The sequence below is a fragment of the Cynara cardunculus genome, assembly GCF_001531365.2.
Source record: "Cynara cardunculus var. scolymus isolate 2C chromosome LG 17, CcrdV1, whole genome shotgun sequence".
In the NCBI taxonomy this organism is placed as follows: Eukaryota; Viridiplantae; Streptophyta; class Magnoliopsida; order Asterales; family Asteraceae; genus Cynara; species Cynara cardunculus.
In genome coordinates this window covers 893,002-911,838 of record NC_037544.1, presented here as the reverse complement: position 1 = coordinate 911,838, position 18,837 = coordinate 893,002, and the positions used below count along the sequence as shown (strand labels likewise).

The following is an 18,837-nucleotide window of genomic DNA, read 5'->3' as shown; positions in this document are numbered from 1 at the left end:
TACAACGTCATGCTTCTCAATTTTTGAAGTCAAGAACTTGAACCATCGATCTTGCTTCTTACTTCGTTTTATTTTTTTTCCCGTTTAGATTTTATTTTTTATATGGATTATCAGTTTTGTGGAGCTTTTTGTCGTATTAGTAGGATGCTTATCATGTATTATGTGGTTATGGGTGTTATTTGTTCGTCTGGTGGATGGTGGTGTAGCGTTTTCGACACCCCGTTTCATATTATTTGGTATATGCAGATGTGGACGTCTCGAATTTAAATTAGTTCATACATTCATAATAACTAGAAGGGTACTCGCGCAATGATGCGAGATATATCTAGATTTTAATGTTTCATTTTATTCCGTCTATGTAGATGTTATAATACTGTTTTTATGCGGTTTTGAGAAATGGAAAATGTTTTTATTTTTGAATAAAATATAAATTTGAAAATATCATAAAATTTCGAAAATAAATACATCAGTATCAAATTAACTATTTAAAAGTTCTTGTTTTTTGTGCAGTTTATTCAATTCAATTTTTTATTATAATTTAATATTGATTTAATAACGAAGTAATTTATTTTTGATTTAATAATATAATTTTTTAAAGGATAATAATAAAGTATTTTGTTGGAACTCAATAATTATTCTAATTATATTTTATATTTTTTATATTTAAAATGAAATGTATATTTTTTATTTGATAATGTTTATCTGCAGTTAGTTACATGAATTCAAACATGAAGCTTTAATAAGTTGTACTTACGTACAATTTATTTGTAATCTTGAATTTTAAGTAATATGCATCAATAAACAGTACTTCATGCATAAAAAATGGTTTGTCAAATGCTTCGTAATATAATATAGATAATGTAAAGGGCCGTTTACCAAATGCTTACTAGGTTAAGCGTTCACCAAGTCACATTTCTTTACTGGGTGAATATGACAAGAATCAAGAATCTTACCTGGTAAGAGCGAAGACACGGACCGAAAGTCTTACTCGGTAAGTGAAGACAACGACTATTACTAAAGTTAGCACTTACATACGATGTTGTTTTGGTAAACTAAAAACTTACTCTATAAGTAAGAGCTTACCGGTGAGTTTTTAGGTAAACGGTCTCTAAGAAAACATTTGTTTTAGTAAGTTCTTTTTAATCAAAATTACGTTTTGTCCTTTGGGCCTTTAATAATTGTTGATAAGAAAACCGATTAAAACGTAATTTTCTTCAAAAAAGAAATATTTTAGAACATAATTCAACATATCCAACGTATATAATTATATTACTTTTGATTCATTCTAATTAAACAAAACAAAATAAATAAGGGCAAATTACATGAAAAAGTTTAAGTACTTTAACTTGATTTTTATTTTGGGTAACATATTTTTAAAACTTCCATTTTGGTACCTAAGATATAAAGTTTTAAACATTTAAGTATCCGGATAAACGATTGGAGCATTAAACGGTTACCATGTTGATGTGGCGAGTGATATAGTATCCGGTTAATGCTTCAACAAATAATACTGAGTTAAATATCACGTTCACATCAGCATGGTAACCGCCTAACCGGTTAATGTTTCAACCGGTTATTCGGGTACTTAAATGTTTAAAACTTTATATATTAGATACCAAAATGAAAATTTTAAAAGTATGTTACCCAAAATAAGAATCAAGTTAAAATACGTTACTTTTTCATGTAATTTTCTAATAAATAAATGATTATCTTTAAAATAAAATACCAAATAAAAAACATAAAAATGATTAATAAAATCAATATCATTAACAATTATTTCTATATGAATATATAACTCAAAAAGTATAAAATAGCATTTTCTTTTATTATTTTTGGTATTTTATACGATAATTATAAATTAATTTATGACATGCTTTTGAATGAAAAACAATGATTTAAAGTTTAAAGTTTTTATTAAAGTATATAATATATTTTATATACGACAAATGCAAGAAATAAACTCACACACCCTTCTCATCATCAGTGAGATTTAAACCCTGACCTCTAAGAAGGCAAGAGGCTCAAATACCGCTAATCCAAAGACCCTCTCGTAAGTTTAAAGTTAAAAGCGTAGCAAAAACCGACTCCTTTGTCCAAAGCTTGATCTCTTTTTTTCTCTTCCAATTTGTTGTCTAAAATCGTTTTCTCAAAAACAACAATGTTTATTAAAAAAACAGAAAAAATTATAACTAAAAATGGATCGCTGCACCCATTACAAAGTGCAGCGATCCACCAAACCAAAGAAAATGGACAGAAGAGAACATAAGCAGAATCAGAAGGGTGAAACCTGATTGGTTTGAGCTTGGTTTTAAATGTCAAAAGTACCAAGGTCTCAGGTTCAAATCCAATGAGGAATAAAAATCCTCTTGTGGCCACGAAGTTTCAAATGCGGTGACTCCGGACTATCTGCAAAGCATGTGGTCGTCATGGGATTAGTCGGCTCGCATAACGGGTTGGATATCCAGGTTAAAAAAAACAGAAGCAAAAAACCAAGAAGACTACAAACAATCCAACCAAAACAGAACCAGTAGAAAAAAACGAGAAGCTCATCTGAAGGTCCACTAGGCAGAGGCAATCCAACATCTCGAGAGATAAAATCTTTTTTCTTTTACGATTATTGTCTGAAATTGTTAGAAACAATTTTTTTCCAGTAAATCTTACAGTTTATAGAAACTTATAAGCTGTATTCATGAAAACAATATTTATTTATAGGAATGAAGGTACTGACTTCATACATTTCGTCTTTTTTAGACTTTACTTGATATGAATTTATTGGATTCATTTTGTTTGCAGATCACCTGCTTTGCGAATAGCCCGGAGTCATCATACTTGAACCTCCGTGGCAATAGTGGGATTTTTGTTTCTTCTTGTATTTGAATCTAGAACCTCAAGATATTTTTGATCTTTGGAGCCCAAGCTCAAACCAATCGGTGGTTATAAATATAATATAATATAATATTATATTACCTTTTTTTCCTTAAATATATATAATTTTAGAGGCCGTTTACCAAACACTTATCCGGTAAGTGTTTACTGGTAAAATCTAACACTATTATTTACTTCTCATGTAAGATTTTAGTTCACCAAAACGACGTCGTATATAACAATTTACCCAGTAAACGCTTACCGCGGTAAGAATTGTCGCCATCACTTACTGGGTAAGACTCATAGTCCTTATTTCGTTCTTATCGGGTAGGATCTTGGTTCTTACTATATTTATCCAATAAGATAATGTAATTTGATAAACATTTACCCGGATAACGCCCCTTACTTTTTTTTCTTCCTGAAATAAATATGAATCTACCTTTTCTCTTTAAATAAAATATGCCTGCCTTTTTTTTTCCCTTAATAAATTCGATTCTACTTTTTTTCTTTAAATAAATATGACGGTTACATTTTTTCCTTAATTAAATACGACTTTATGTTTTTTCTTAAATAAATATGATTCAAGACTATTATTTATTTTTATAAAACAATAAATAATTTGCTAATTGTTGAATGAGGTAGGCATGACAAGGGAGTGGAGATGGGGCGAGTTTTCTAATCCCAACCCCGGTCCCAACGGGTACGAGAATTAATATCTCGTCCCAAGTTTATTTTCTGGTCAAACCCCGATCTTCGTCTCCAGTCAAGACCTAATTTTAGAAATTAAATAATATATATACATACATATATTATATAAAATATATTAATAAAACTATATACTGGGTACGGGGCCGGTCGGGAAATACGCTACCCGGCCCCAGACCCAACTCGGTTTGAGTCTACCGAGGATCCCCGGTCCTGGGACCCATTTTAGCGGAAAATCCTCGTCCCTGTTCAGGTCGGATGAGCTGGGTTCCCCACCGGGTCGGGGCAAATCATCATCCCTATAACGTGGTCAATTTTCTACAACTTGTTGATGTGTTATTTTCATGGTATTAACATTTAATCCATTAAAAATAATATATAAAATAAAAGAAAACTGATTGAAATAGTCAATTTCTCCGCCCCGCTTTAATTTTTAGGCATATGTTTAAGTAAATGTGCAAATTTTTAACGTAAATTTGTACCTTTTTTTTTATTTACGTTAATGCTTATTTTTTTCTTTTATTTTTATCATTCAATATGAGAGGTTTCTCATGCTCTCGCTCCTCAGAGCATCTCCAATGCAAGCTAATAAATGACGTTTTACTATTAAAAACCCTTTTAAATGGGTTTGTTGCGTTACGAAGATGACTAATTGACGAAAGGATTGAATCACAAGGGTGGTGCCTGATTGGTTTGAGCTTGGCTCCAAATGTCAAAAGTATCTGGAGGTCCCAGGTTCAAATCAAAAGAGGAATAAAAATCCCCTTGTGGCCACAGATGTTCAAATGCGGTGATTCCGGGCTATCTGCAAAACAGGTGGTCGCCCTGTGATTAGTCGGCTCGCATAGTGGGTTGGATATCCATGTTAATAAAAAAAAAGGATTGGTCTACAATAAGCTTTAAAAAGCCGTCAAAAGACTTGTGCATTGTCTTACGAAGGTTCATCGGGACATTATCTTCAACAATTGAAGTTTGTTATGGATTTCAAGTCGGGAATAAAGCTGAAAGAATATGGTTTATACAAATGCATAAAACAATAGCATTTAATCATTCAGAGGAGTTTAAATTATTAGGGGTTGTTTGGCAGCTGGTGAATGGTTTGGTGCAGAATGTTTAAATGATCAGAATGATTAAGAGACTTTCATTATATAGTGCAAAATGAAATATAATTGTTTGGTAATTGTTTACAATGAAACGGCGTTGAACGGTTAAGAGAGGCTCATAATACACAATAATTCAGATGATTTTAGAATCATTAAAAGACTTAGGTGACGCTTGTTTTTTAAGAGGTGCTGAAGTTTGATTTCAATTCTGATTTATAAGAGGTAATCCTGAAGTCTGAAACTGGATCAGTAAGATTGTTTATTCATTACATCTGAAGTCTGAAATCTAATTCGGTCAAATTGGTGCAAAAATATAAAAGACATAGTTTTTTATTTATTTACAAAAGTATAAAAGATAAGTAGTTTTTGTTAACAAATCTTTTTCATCCCCCAAAATACGAACCATTTGGTAGAGGACGGATTATGATTAAGAGATATTAAGAGTCACTTAAAATTTCAGGGGACATTTAGAGCTTTTAAGCTTTTATTTTAGAAATAAAACAAACGCTCTTAATACCCAAACATCTGAACATATCAGACTTCAGAGATATTAAGAGGTGACTTTGAAAAAACAAACAAACTCATACTTTTTTTTTGCCAAACATAATCCACTTCTTAACAATTCAAAGACTGTCTCTTAATAAAACTATCATGTTACAAAAACAAATATCCCCTGATTTAAAAATATGGCTAAACAGTAAATTGAGACGGAGTCGGGGAGAGAGACAATCTTACTCTATTTTCCTAAAATCAATCAATTAATTTTAAATAATTAAAATTAAAATAATCGCATTTTAGTTAATTATTTAATAAAAAATTCAAATTCTTTTGCAGACAACAAAAAAACAATTGATAACTGAACGACTGTATCTTTCACAATCTCCTCCTACACGCTCCGTTTTCTTCTGTCCCCCCTCCCCTCTCTCTCTCTCCAAAAAAGGCGGGGAGACTGTAAGAATTCTGAATACGAAGCTTCGAGAAAACCCTAATCTAGTGTACGTTTGTCGTAAGCATTTCTTCTTTATTTCATTATTGGTACTGATGTACTAGTTTTTGTGCAATTTTGATATGATTGTGTACTTTGAGTACACTCTGTTCTTTCTTCTTTTGGCTTGAATTCGGTGCTTTTATCGAGATCTATGACGTTTGAAGTTCGTAACGACACTTGATTCGATGCAAATGTAGTGTTGTTTGGTCATATATTGACGTACATTTGTGTAACGACAGAAAGGTTTAGAGTTGCGAATTGCGTAAGTGTGTTTTCGGTTTTAAGGTTATTGATCTTGGATTTTTGTGAAGTGCAGATGGAAATTAATAGATTGACTAATGAAGAACTTTTAAATTTTGTATCATCACTGCTTAGTTTAGGATTTTTACCGATTTTGTTAATGTGTGATGTGCCTAATTTGGTTTGTTTATCTTTTATCTGATATTGATGTCCAGCAACTTTTTGGATTTTTGATACTGAATTCCTTTTCAGGAGTTCAGCGTCTAATTTGAATATCAAGTTGAATTAAATAGTCTGACTTTTGGTGTATTCTGATTTTGATACAGATGACAGGGGTTGATGTTCAAAGTCCTCTTCTTGGAGAAACAACTTGTCGTTCTTTAATGCAGCAATTGCAGGTAAAATATGCATTATCCCGGCGATTGCCAACTTTATTGTTGACCACCTTCATATGTTCATTTCACTTTCTTTTATAACAACTTGTTTGTCTTCCAAAAAGTGAATTTGTTGTGTTAATTCAGAAAATTTGGGATGAGGTTGGTGAAAATGATGAGGAAAGGGATAAGATGCTTCTTCAGTTAGAGCAAGAGTGCTTGAATGTGTATAAAAGGAAAGTGGAACAGGCTGCAAAATCAAGGGCACACCTGCTTCAGTCACTGGCAGATGCTAAACTTGAATTCTCCACTCTTCTTGCATCCCTTGGAGAGAAATCCTTTGTTGGCATTGTGAGTAATGGGTTGCATCCACTTTTTGGAGTTTATCTGTTGCTGTTATTCTTTGAAGGGGAACGTTATAATGAGAACCATAAATATTTTGAGAACCGCATTGATGCATATACATTACATGAATTTCAGTGAGTATAAGCACCAATGCACATATACTTGCATAGAGGGAGGTTCGGGGGAAACCCCAAAAAAATAAAAAAACGGAGGAACACCCTGGTAACTATTTATTTTGACTGCATGTGCATACAAGTAATTGAAGTTGTTTCTTGGTTTTTATGCACATGTGCATATACCGGACAAATTGCTTACATATTACTCTTATGAACATGTGCATACGGTCCAGATAAATGGTTATTAGGGCGTTCTCATTTTTTCATTTTTTTTGCGGTTTTCCGCTGAACCTGACCCTACTTGCATATACATATCCAATGATGAATATACTATGACGAATACATATTGTAATAGTGCATATGCATCAATGCATATGTATATACATGCACATACTAGTCCTCATGATTCTTAAATTATTTATGGTTCTAATTTGAACTTTCGCCTACTTTCGAAGTCAGGAAATGTACTATGATATTTGTAATGTATGACTCCTTTTTGCTTTTTTGGGGTTCAATTTGCAGCCTGAGAAGACTTCAGGAACCATCAAGGAACAACTTGCTGCCATTGCACCTGCTCTCCAACAATTGTGGAAGCAGAAGGAGGAGAGAATAAAGGAGTTCTCAGATGTGCAGACACAAATACAAAAGATACGTGGAGAAATTGCAGGGAGTAATGAGCAGGCCGGAGGACAACTTGCAGTTGATGAGTCTGATCTATCCTTGAAGAAATTAGACGAATTTCATGATCATCTGCAAGAACTTCAGCACGAAAAGGTAAAAGTAGTTCTCTAGAATATCTCTTGATCAGAAAGAATGCAGGTATTATGATATGCTATAAGATGACTAATGTCGAGCTCTGTTTGCAGAGCGAGAGATTGAACAAGGTTCTTGAATTTGTGAACATTGTACATGATATTTGTGCTGTCCTTGGGATTGATTTTTACAGTACAGTCACCGAAGTTCATCCTAGCTTAAATGATGCCACTAGCATACAATCTAAAAGCATAAGTAACGACACACTAGCCAGGCTGGCGAAGACTGTCTTAGCTTTGAAAGAAGCTAAGAAGCAAAGGTTACAGAAGGTACATACTTTCACTGCTAATTGCTTTTAAGAGCATTAGGAAATTGTTCACATCTTCACTTCTCATAGTCTTTCGCATACCATCATTTCTAGAAGCTTTTTTGCATTTTCTCTTGTTGTGTATATATGTATTCTATAGGATGAACTTTGACATCAAAGAAGCTTGTTATGGGTTATCCCTGCAAATGATTAGGATTTTTGCATTAACTTTGGGCAACATGCAACAAAGTTTGCCTTGGTTCCTATTTAGTGTAACAAAGAATTATTTTTTTTCTCAATTAATGTAACAAAGTTTCAAGATTTCCTATTTTGTAGTATTTGACGACGTGGATGCCAAGCTTATTGTCCACTTGGCAGTAAACATTTCATAAACGGGTATCCACGACATCAAATGTTACAAGATCACACGTCATCAATCAAAATGTGTGCAAAGTAGGAAAATTTAAAACTTTGTTACATCGACCTAGAAAAGAAATTATTTGGTATATTAAATAAGGAACTAAACCAAACTTTGTTGCATTTTGATGCATTTTGCTCTTAAATAACAAGCTAGCACAATTCTGTGAAATGTAAAGGTTCAAAAAGATTATTGGTATGTAAAGGTTCACTATCTCCTCTTAAAATCCATCTTAAGATGTTAGTATGTTACTCATCACCTGAAAATGAAAATGACCTTCTTTATACTCCAACAATGCACCCCTTAGCATTTGACAAATTTCTTTCCGTTTCAGCTTCAAGAGTTAGCAGCTCAGTTAACCGACCTTTGGAATTTGATGGATACATCTGAAGAAGATAGGAGTTTGTTTGATCATATTACCTGCAACATTTCGGCTTCAGTTGATGAAGTGACTATCCCAGGGGCTCTTGCTATGTATTTGATTGAACAGGTATCTAAAATTCAAAATTTATGAGAGTATAAAATGAATACAATCAATAAATCTTGATCAAACCATACGAGCTCATTGTATCCCACCTGAAGGTGGTGTCTTGGGGTGAGATGTACGCAGACTTGACCTCTACCCTCAAAGAGTAGAGCGGTTATACGTGAAGACCCCGGCTTGTGAGAAGTGTGTGAAATAGATAGAAAGATTCCCCAAAGAAATAGAGGGATCAAAAAAGAACCTGAAACAAGAAAACAAGAAAATCGAGTTAGAATTAAGAACATACAAGCAGAAGTAGGTAATTGAAAAGGCAACCAAGATAAAGAAACTATAATTATTGATTATTGATATTACCTATTTTCTTTCAAGGCTGAGGTGGAGGTTGCAAGACTGGATCAATTGAAAACTAGCAGAATGAAAGAGATCACTCTTAAGAGGCAAGGGGAGCTTGAAGAGATTTTCACCCGTGCACACATAGAGATTGACTCACAGTCTGCCAGGGAGAAAATTTTGGCTTTGATTGATTCTGGGAATATGGAGCCTTCTGAGTTGCTTGCTGACATGGATGCTCAGATTGTCAAAGCAAAAGAAGAAGCTCTCAGTAGAAAAGATATATTGGATAAAGTTGAGAAGTGGATGTCAGCAAGCGAAGAAGAGAGTTGGCTCGAGGATTACAACAGGGTCCGTTACTTGCTACCTCCCAGAATTTTGTGTCTTTTAACCATAATTATCTAACCTAAATTTTTGTAGATACATTTCTAATTTCATTCATGGTTTGGGGATATGCACGACAGGATGACAACAGGTACCATGGAAGCAGAGGCGCACATTTGAATCTCAAACGAGCTGAAAAGGCCAGAATTTTGGTCAGCAAAATTCCAGGTAACCGATAGGCAAATATAATCTAATGTGATGTTAAGAGGATTTAATGATTATTTGGTACTAAGATGCTTACAATTTCCTTGAGGGTTTGTATGAAATAAATTTTCAGTCTCTTATTGGCCGTTTGTCAACACAAATTGGGTAACCGCTAACCGGGTGAGGGTGTAATTGCTTACTGATAAAATACATTTATCATCTTTTGCTGACCGGATAAGTGAAATAGTAATAGTGACCGTGTAAGGTTTGGTTAGAACCATCAGTTAGATACTCAGATTGGTCTTTAAGGGTGCATTGGTATCCAGACAGGATAGAATAGGACAGAAGAGTTGTTCCGCGTTTGGGAAGACAGAGCTGGAGAAGACAGCACATATAAAATGACCAATTTACCCCTTGAGTTGTTTATATATTTTGATTAATTTATGTAATTTTTCAAATTATAATAAAATAAATATTTTTTTAACAAAATATATCATTAGAAAGTTTTCGTCAAACGACTAAAATGACACAAAAATAAAAAGTTTATGTAGTTTCCAATTTTTATTTTTATTTATTAATATTCAATAAGTAACATGAATAAATCAAAATATGGAAACCGTATAAAAATAATATTTTGATTTTTGAGGACAGTAAAGTGAAAGTTAAGAGAGCATAAATACAATAAATAAAATTTAAAGAATAAATTAAAATGTAAAGAGGGGGGCGTATTTGATCTATTAGAAGAGAATTAGGTTTTATTTTGAGGTTATATTGGTAAAATATAGGTCTATACCACTTTGTTCCATGGAGTGGAGGTGGAACTTGCCTGTCCCACTTTGTTCTTGTCTGTTCCACATAAAAGTTTTGTCAAACGTGAAACAGTGATCTTTCTTCTGTGCTGTTATGTCCTGTCCAGTGTGTTGACTCAATCAGCACCGGTCAGTAGTAGGTAAACAGCCCCCAATTAGTGCAAGTGCAACTATGCAAGTCTCCATTTGGTTGACCTTATCTGGTGCCTTCACTTGATTGCACATACCTTACTTGTAGCTTGGTCTCTCATTTATCTAATTTTTGGTTTTACAAGCCGGGATAGAGGAAAAGGTGTGCATACACCCTACCTCTGTGCGGGATTTACTGGGTTTGTCTGGTTTCTATACTTTGCATTTTGGTCCACTCTTTTTTATGGTTGTTGGCTGCATCTGTGTGTGTATGCAGCTCTTGTTGACACATTGGTTGCTAAAACTCGAACATGGGAAGAGGAACATGGACTGACTTTTGCTTACAATGGTGTTCCACTGCTCGCCATGTTGAACGAATATGCAGTGCTGAGGCACGATAGAGAAGAACAGAAAAGACGAATGAGGGTCAGTCTCGGTATTTCACCCCTGTAATGTGTATATATAGATGCATAATCATTCACAAACCCAATAAATTATACAAACTTACAAACCAGTTTTCATGTATCGTTTCACATATAAAACAACAGGTGCTAAAATGTAGTCATATGAAAAGTGTATGGACACTGCATTTTCACATGTGTTGTTTCATATATAAAACAACACATAGAAACTGGTTTGTAAGTTTGCACGAATTATTAGTTTTGTAAAAGAAGGGGACTATATATATAGTCTCCTTCTTTTGAACACTCTAAATCATGGCATCATGTGCTATTTTTTATGATTTTTTCATTTATGGCTAGAATTTAATGTAGTGATGAACCTATATCTGTTTCACATATACGTGGTTTATAATGTGAACTTTTCTAGCGTGTTTTGTGAAACAAAAATCTCATGTAAAAAAGTTTCACATTGTGAACCGAATACATATGAAACAGATATATGTTAATCAATACATTAAATACTATACTTAGATGGAAAAAATATCTGAAACAAAACCTTAATATAGAAATTTTCACGGATCCCACAAATTTTCGAGTTTTTCAAATGATTAAGCCCCTATATATACACGCACACACATAGGGTTGGGTTCCGGTGAGAATAGAAGTTACGGTGAGAAGGGTAAGAAGGGATCACCACCCTTGAATCAATCCTAATTGAATATCAACACTAATGCGGTGCACCAGATCGATTCTAGCGAAGCGCAATTCATGGGTGGGGGTGAGATTAAAATGTGATTAAGGGTCCAGATCTCTTGCTTCTCATCTTAACTCCTATTCTCACACGATCTTTGGCCTATATACACACATATATATATATATATATATATATACACACACACACATACATATATACACATTCATTCTTAAAACATGGGCTGATTTTGGAATTTTGACAGGATCAGAAGAAATTCCATGAACAGTTGAACACAGAGCAAGAAGCCATGTTTGGTTCCAAACCAAGCCCTGCCCGGCCCCTTACTAGCTCGAAAAAGGCGGTGGCAGGCTCACGGCTTAACAGACGGCTGTCGTTGAATCAAAACGGGGGGTCTAGGTCTGTGAATAAAGATGGCAAGAGGGACCACATCAGACCCGTGGCTCCTTTGAACTATGTGGCTATATCGAAAAATGATGCTTAAAAGTCGTCTTTAAATAACTGAAATATATCGATAATCATATATACTGTTTCGTCTTAATATACTCAGCTTTTAACGGTGAATAGCGTGACATTGGTACCATCCAATGGTTAGTTTTCATAGAAACATCTGCTCGGGTAGAATAGAAGATCTGATTTTAGTTTTGAGTGAGATATACTGAAGTGTTGCTTCTTGATTTTGACCATCCATAGGTTTTCGAAAGTGGAAAAACCTCAATTTGGGGTTTTTTCAACATACTGAAGTTTTTGAAGAGCTTTTGGTTGTATATTGCAATTATATGACATATTAATATAAAAAATTTGTTCAAAAATAAATTAATATAAATAATATATTTTTTCTACAAATTTTAAGGGATTTTTTGATAACCCAATTTTTATTAATAAAATCGATTCGTTAGACTCGGTCTATCTGGTCCGCTAGAATTACGGGCTTTGACAACCATTATTGAGAAAATGGATGAGCCAAAGTTTGTTCGTTAAAATTAATGGACGAACATGGGCAATGCAAAAATATATAAATGGACAAGCCTGTCCAGCCTGTTTATATTTTGTAATTAATGTTTTTTTACCATTAATTAAAATTATACTAATATATTTTAAAATTAAATTATTGAAGTTATAGGGTGTGACTCTTTAATTATTCTTGAGAACCGAAAAGACTAAGGGGTTGGTTTTTTACCTCTTAATGTGAATATTCATGTTATACGTATTAAAAAAAGTAGGAACGAATTATTGATTTTATGGAAGTTGAATTCAGTTTTTCATTTCTTTCTCCACTTGTTGAGATCCATGTGTCACTTTAGTTGCTTAAAATTTTAATTGCAACAGTATTTTTTTCTTTACTTTTTGGTACCACATTTGTTAATTAATTGCTAGTGATCATGTTTATAGATCTATAAGAATTACACTTTTTAGGTCTGTTAACCCGTGGACAAACCTACATGGCTACATGATAATTGAGATGCTATTTCATAGATTTGGTGTACCACTAGGGTTTCATAAATACTTAAAAGGAGCAAATAATTATTTAAAACAACTATTTCTTATCTTCCAAGGTTTGTCTCGGAACACGGAGGATACTGTATAAAGAAAAATTGTAAAAACAATATATCGATGTATGTATCAAATCAGATATATACTTGTTGGCATAGAGTGATAACTCATCAAAATACATGAGTTAACAGTGTGTTTTCGAGCATAGGATGTCGAGATTTCCCTTCAAACCAAATTTACTAACAAAGGTTATGCCCTATGTTAACAATTTTGTGCAAGGTATCGAAGGGCTTTTGGTCTAGCGGTATTGTAGTCTTTGACTTCCTAGAAGGTCAAGAATTCAAACCTCATCAAAGATGTAAAAACTTTATGAGTTTATTTTTTATATTTATCGTATATAAATATTATATATTAAAAAAACTTAATTGATACGACATAGTAGCAATTTACAACAAATACGAAAAGAAAAAGGGGTAAAAAAGCTTATGGGTTAAAATTTCTAATTGAATATACAATACGACGTCGTATGTTCACTAATATCTTTTCTTCGTGGAGTAAGCAACTCAAGGCCAACCTCGATCAAAACCCCCTGGTTTCCCCCTTTCCCTTTGTGAGCGTTGAACGTGTATAACAATGGCGAACGAGAACGAACCAGCGAAGCTACTGTTACCTTACCTTCAACGAGCGGATGAATTGCAAAAGCACGAGCCTCTGGTCGCCTACTACTGTATAAAATTTTGATTTCCATATCTCAATTTTACTTTAAACCCTATTATTCTTGATCGCTGTTATTAATCTGTGGTTTTCTTCTGGAATTTCAATTTTCAGGTCGATTGTATGCGATGGAACGAGGTTTGAGGATTCCTCAGAGTGAACGGACAAAAACTACCAGTTCCCTCCTTGTTTCCCTCATGAAACAACTTGAAAAGGTCCGATTCTTAACGCCTATATCTTTCGAAGTTTTGGTTCTATTACTAGATTATGAGGATCTATCACGCTGGTAATTTGTTGTTGATAATTTACTTTTGAACATAGCGAGTTCAGTTTGTAAGCTGAATTATCTTTAGAGGGTTGTGTACTTGAAACATTGGTTCTAATTGTTAGTCAATCGATGATTATTTATCTGTTCTGAGCTTATGTCATGATTTAGAGTTGTCCGATAGGTTGGATTACATAGTTAGAAATTCCGTGGCTAATTCAGACTTATAGTTAACAATCCTATACATTTTGGAAATTGTATTGCAACTAAAAAACTACGAAAACTATTGCAGTTCTCATTTTGTGGCAGTGGATACTGATTGTTCTTGGTAATGATTTGAAGTAATATTTTGTGTAGGTGTTAGGTAATTTTGTTTTCTGTGAGCATCAACTTTTTTGTTCTCTTTCCATCATCTAGGGTGCTTGTTCATTTTCAGGATAAGAAGTCATTGCAGTTGGGGCCAGATGACCATTTCCACCTGGAAGGATTTGCTTCAAATGTCTTTGCAAAGGCTGATAAGCAAGACCGAGCTGGGAGAGCTGATCTGTATGATTTCTTATGATACATATTTTAACACTACTTTGTTGCTAGTGACTAAAGAATGGGTTTTTGTGCTTGAAAAAGCTTTGAGGTACACATGTCTTGGCCCCCAGCATTTGAGAAGTAAATATCACTTTCTAGCTATCCTATAAATAAAAGTTGTCGTCCATAGTTGAATTACTATGGAGCTTTGCTAGTTCTTAACGGTTTGTCATATACAGTGCAAGGTTTTTGTGTTGGATGAACTTTCTTCTACCCAGTAAATCTGTTTTCTCATGTCTTAAAAGGCTTACACTGATTAGAAGCTAATGACTTCTAGCTTCCCATCGCCAAACCTTAGAAATTAGTTCCAGTTACTTATTTTGGCTTGGTGGTTTATGCTTGTTTAATTGCTTATGGCTCTTATAGTCCTTGACTTTTGCATCCAGTTCTTGTTGAACATCCACTTTTTTAAAGTTTCTTGTTGAAGTATTATCTGTTTGTTTCTTTTATTTTTTAACAGATAAGGTCATACAAGTTACCTGTAATTCTGTAAATACTAAATAGCATCCTTATAAATTGAGAATGCAAGGACTTTTAGCTTAAGATGTTAGTTATACATTATTCCCAATCTCTTTTATGATAATTTACAGCTCACAACATAGCATATTCAGCTTAAGTTATTAGTTACACATTGTTGCACAAACACTTCTTTTATGATAATTTATAGCTTACAACATAGCATATTCAGGGGTCTCCAATCTCCATCATCAATGGTTTCATTTTATAAATAGCAGGACATTTATCGATAACATATATGGTTCTGCAATTGTGATCTGAAAGAAGGGTTTGTCAAAGCTGAAATTTGTGACCTATGATTTTTTTGAGGCAAATACCATTGTTGACTGTGGCAAAGAACTTCGATCATAAATTATTTTTTTCCCTCGATCTACCCCCCAAACAAAAAAACTCCACTTGCCGTCAGGCACAGATAGAACGAGGAGAATAATGATTATTATCATTATGATATTAATACTTAATTTTAAACTTTCTGCAGCAATACAGCAAAGACGTTTTATGCTGCCAGCATTTTCTTTGAAATCCTTAACCAGTTTGGTGATGTTCCACTTGATGTGAGTCCTGGTTTTATGTTGATGATCTGATGCTTTTTTACTTGTTAATTGATGCGACTATATTTATTTAATTAAGAGAGAGAGAAAAGGAAAAAAGATCTTGATCAATCATATTTGGTTTGTTTAATAGCTTGAGCAGAAACAGAAGTATGCAGCATGGAAAGCAGCAGATATTAGGAAAGCTATAAAAGAAGGAAGGAAGCCTGTACCAGGCCCCCCTGGCGGTGATAAAGATCTGTCAGATACATCAAGCGGTGGATATGTAAGATACTGTAATTTACAGTTCCCCTTTATGTTTATCTCTTCATTTCTTGATCTTGCTAGCAAAATTGTCACAGATGGTGTTAACATCTGGTCACTAATACATGTAATTTGTCTTCTGTGCCTTTATTATACATTTATTATATGAATTGATCACGGGGTGTGAAATAACAAATATCCTGCACATTTAACTTGAGTATCTTAATTGGACTGAGTTCAGCTCAAGCTCCATAGCCACCTCGTTACTTTGTTGAATTTGAGCATTTGCAAATTTTACTTGTATGTAAAACTACTGTACTTGGACAAGCTTGATCAGCCAGGTAGTAAGGTAGTTGCAATTTTAACTAAAAATGCAACTTGTAACAAATTATGAAGTGAAAGAAAATATGCCATGGCTTACATGCACCGAACTTTTAGTTGCTTTATCACACACTTATGTAAAGCTTGGTTTTCTTGCTTTCCCCCTTCTAATATACCCTAAGAAAATATTATTGATGCCTGAGTAAACTACTACGTCAATACACTGAGAAAGAGAAAATAGTGATCAGAAGTACAACAAAATTACCTCGACTGAATATAATTGACATATTGCTGAAATCTAGAACTTGGATACATGATAATATCGAGAATTTCAGATTTTCCCAACAATTTCCCACTGCCCAAATGGATTTACGACCAAGTAGCCCCTGTGTCCCTGAATAAGTGTCCAAATTTCTATTGTAGTTTGTGCCATAATACACATCCACTTTCAAAAGTAAGTGCCTGCTCTCCAATTCTACCATGAATTGTGAGATGGAGAAGTTCCTTAGTCATGTTATTAAGGGTAAAATCATCATCTAGTTAATTAAGAAGTGTAATAAGTACATATTTCTAAAACTGTGCATTTTTCATCATGGAGTAGTTGTGCTTGGCAGGACATGTTTGAATACAGTCTAATCAGGATAGAGGCAGAATGATGATTGATGAGCAAATAAATTGTATGATATTTGAACTTTGTTCTTGGCAGGACATGGAACCGAGCAGGAGTGATTCGACCACCGGATATGCACCAGAATCCCGTCCTTCCTCCCAGTCGTATGATAGAAGTGATTCCCAGAAGTTTACAAATACTTTTTCATCAGCGCCACCGGATATTCCACCTCCACCACATTCAACCATACCTCCACCACATTCAACCATGCCTCCACCATCTTCAAACATCCCGCCATCACCCTCAAATCTGCCGCCACCATCTTCAAACACACATCCACCACCACCTTCAAATTTTACGCCATCTTCAAGCCTCCCACCCCCGCCAACCTATTCTTCCGATGATTATCCATCCAATCATTTTCAGCAACATCCTTCCCCCAACATGGGAGATCATCCGAATTACTCTCAGACTTATCACCATCCCTCATCTTTTCCACTAGAACCTCAACATCACCTTCCACAAAATTACCCTTCTCACGATGCCTCTTACACTTATCCCAATTTCCAATCATACCCCAGTTTTTCCGAAACTACCATTCCAGCAGCTCCGGCTCATTACCCTTCGTCTTACTATCAGGGCTCTGAAACACCGTACTCCCCTCCAGCTACTAGACCGAGTGATCATCCGTCTACAGCTCAGTACAAGCCAAGCGGTGCAAACGGGCCGATTTCGGAACCTGCACCGGCCGCTGCCCAGTCGTATCAGTATGACAGCAATTACCAACCTACCCCTGAGAAAATTGCGGAGGCACACAAGGCGGCGAGATTTGCTGTTGGAGCGTTGGCGTTTGATGACGTCTTTGTTGCCGTTGATTATCTTAAAAAATCTCTTGAACTGCTTACTAATCCATCTGCAAGTGTTTGAAGATCAAAAGTTTCATATCAACCCTTTTGCTTTTATGGTTGTGTTTTTGGATATATTTGTTCACGATGTTCCTGTAATGAACGTATTAGAGTGAAATGATATCTGGGTTTATTTGTTGGCTAGAGTAAGAATGTAAGGTCTCTCGGTGTCCCGAGAGACGTGCATTTGGCAGGGGCCAACGGTAGCGATAGGGCTTTTGGGGTGGGGGGCGATGATGTCGGATGCTAGAAGTTTGAATTGCGTAGGGTTTAGAACGATAAAGTGATGCATGCAAGGTTCTAAATTGCATGAGGCGTAACGTGGCGGTGAGACCGAGCTTCAAGTCTTAAGAGCGATGGTGTTTTTCAAGCCGTAACTAATGGTGGCAAATTTTTATATCATGTATAATATTATACGTAAAAACATTTATTTTCTATTATCACTCAATGAATCGATGTTATAAACAATTTACATTAAGTTATATTAAAAAGATAAAAGAAAATCAAATATTATGTTACAAGAACCACGCATTAGGCCATGGCGTGTCACATGCTTAACATGGCGTGAGATACAAGTCTTAAGCCACCGTAATGACGGTTGTTGTAACGAGTCTTTTAGAGTAGTGAATGTAGGTATATAATCAATTTCTAAAACTTTGATGGTTTATTTATTCAAATAAAATATTTTAAAAAAAATCAATGGTTTATTTATCTATATCTATACTATATTATAAAGCATTTGGCTAAAACTCTTAAACTCTTAAAAACTCTTAAACTCTTAAACCCGTTCATCCCTATCCGATTTCATCTCTATCTGATTTCACCCCATAACTGAATTCGTGTAACTAACTGCAGATAAACACAATCAAATACAGGATAAACATCTCATTTTAAAAATAAAAATCTAAAATATAATTAGGATAATCATTGAGTTCTAACAAAATACTTAATTATTATCTTTATAAAATGTTATATTATTAAACCAAAAATAAATTATTTCATTATTAAACTTAAATTAAATGAAAAAAA

General features: G+C 34.3%; 2 protein-coding genes across 2 annotated transcripts; both read left to right on the top strand.

The window, feature by feature from the left end:
• The first annotated feature begins 6,227 nt into the window (after positions 1-6,227).
• LOC112500848 (65-kDa microtubule-associated protein 1) lies at positions 6,228-12,214 on the top strand. The gene is made up of 9 exons (XM_025104444.1): positions 6,228-6,299; positions 6,423-6,626; positions 7,259-7,510; positions 7,603-7,818; positions 8,549-8,704; positions 9,068-9,379; positions 9,493-9,580; positions 10,772-10,920; positions 11,852-12,214. The coding sequence occupies exons 1-9, from the start codon at positions 6,228-6,230 to the stop codon at positions 12,089-12,091; spliced, it is 1,689 nt and encodes a 562-aa protein (XP_024960212.1). The 3' UTR covers positions 12,092-12,214.
• A 1,489-nt stretch (positions 12,215-13,703) lies between these two features.
• Positions 13,704-17,952, top strand: LOC112501109 (protein HOMOLOG OF MAMMALIAN LYST-INTERACTING PROTEIN 5). The gene is made up of 6 exons (XM_025104764.1): positions 13,704-13,828; positions 13,930-14,030; positions 14,517-14,626; positions 15,657-15,732; positions 15,863-15,994; positions 17,000-17,952. The coding sequence occupies exons 1-6, from the start codon at positions 13,735-13,737 to the stop codon at positions 17,828-17,830; spliced, it is 1,344 nt and encodes a 447-aa protein (XP_024960532.1). The 5' UTR covers positions 13,704-13,734; the 3' UTR covers positions 17,831-17,952.
• The last annotated feature ends 885 nt before the right edge of the window (positions 17,953-18,837 follow it).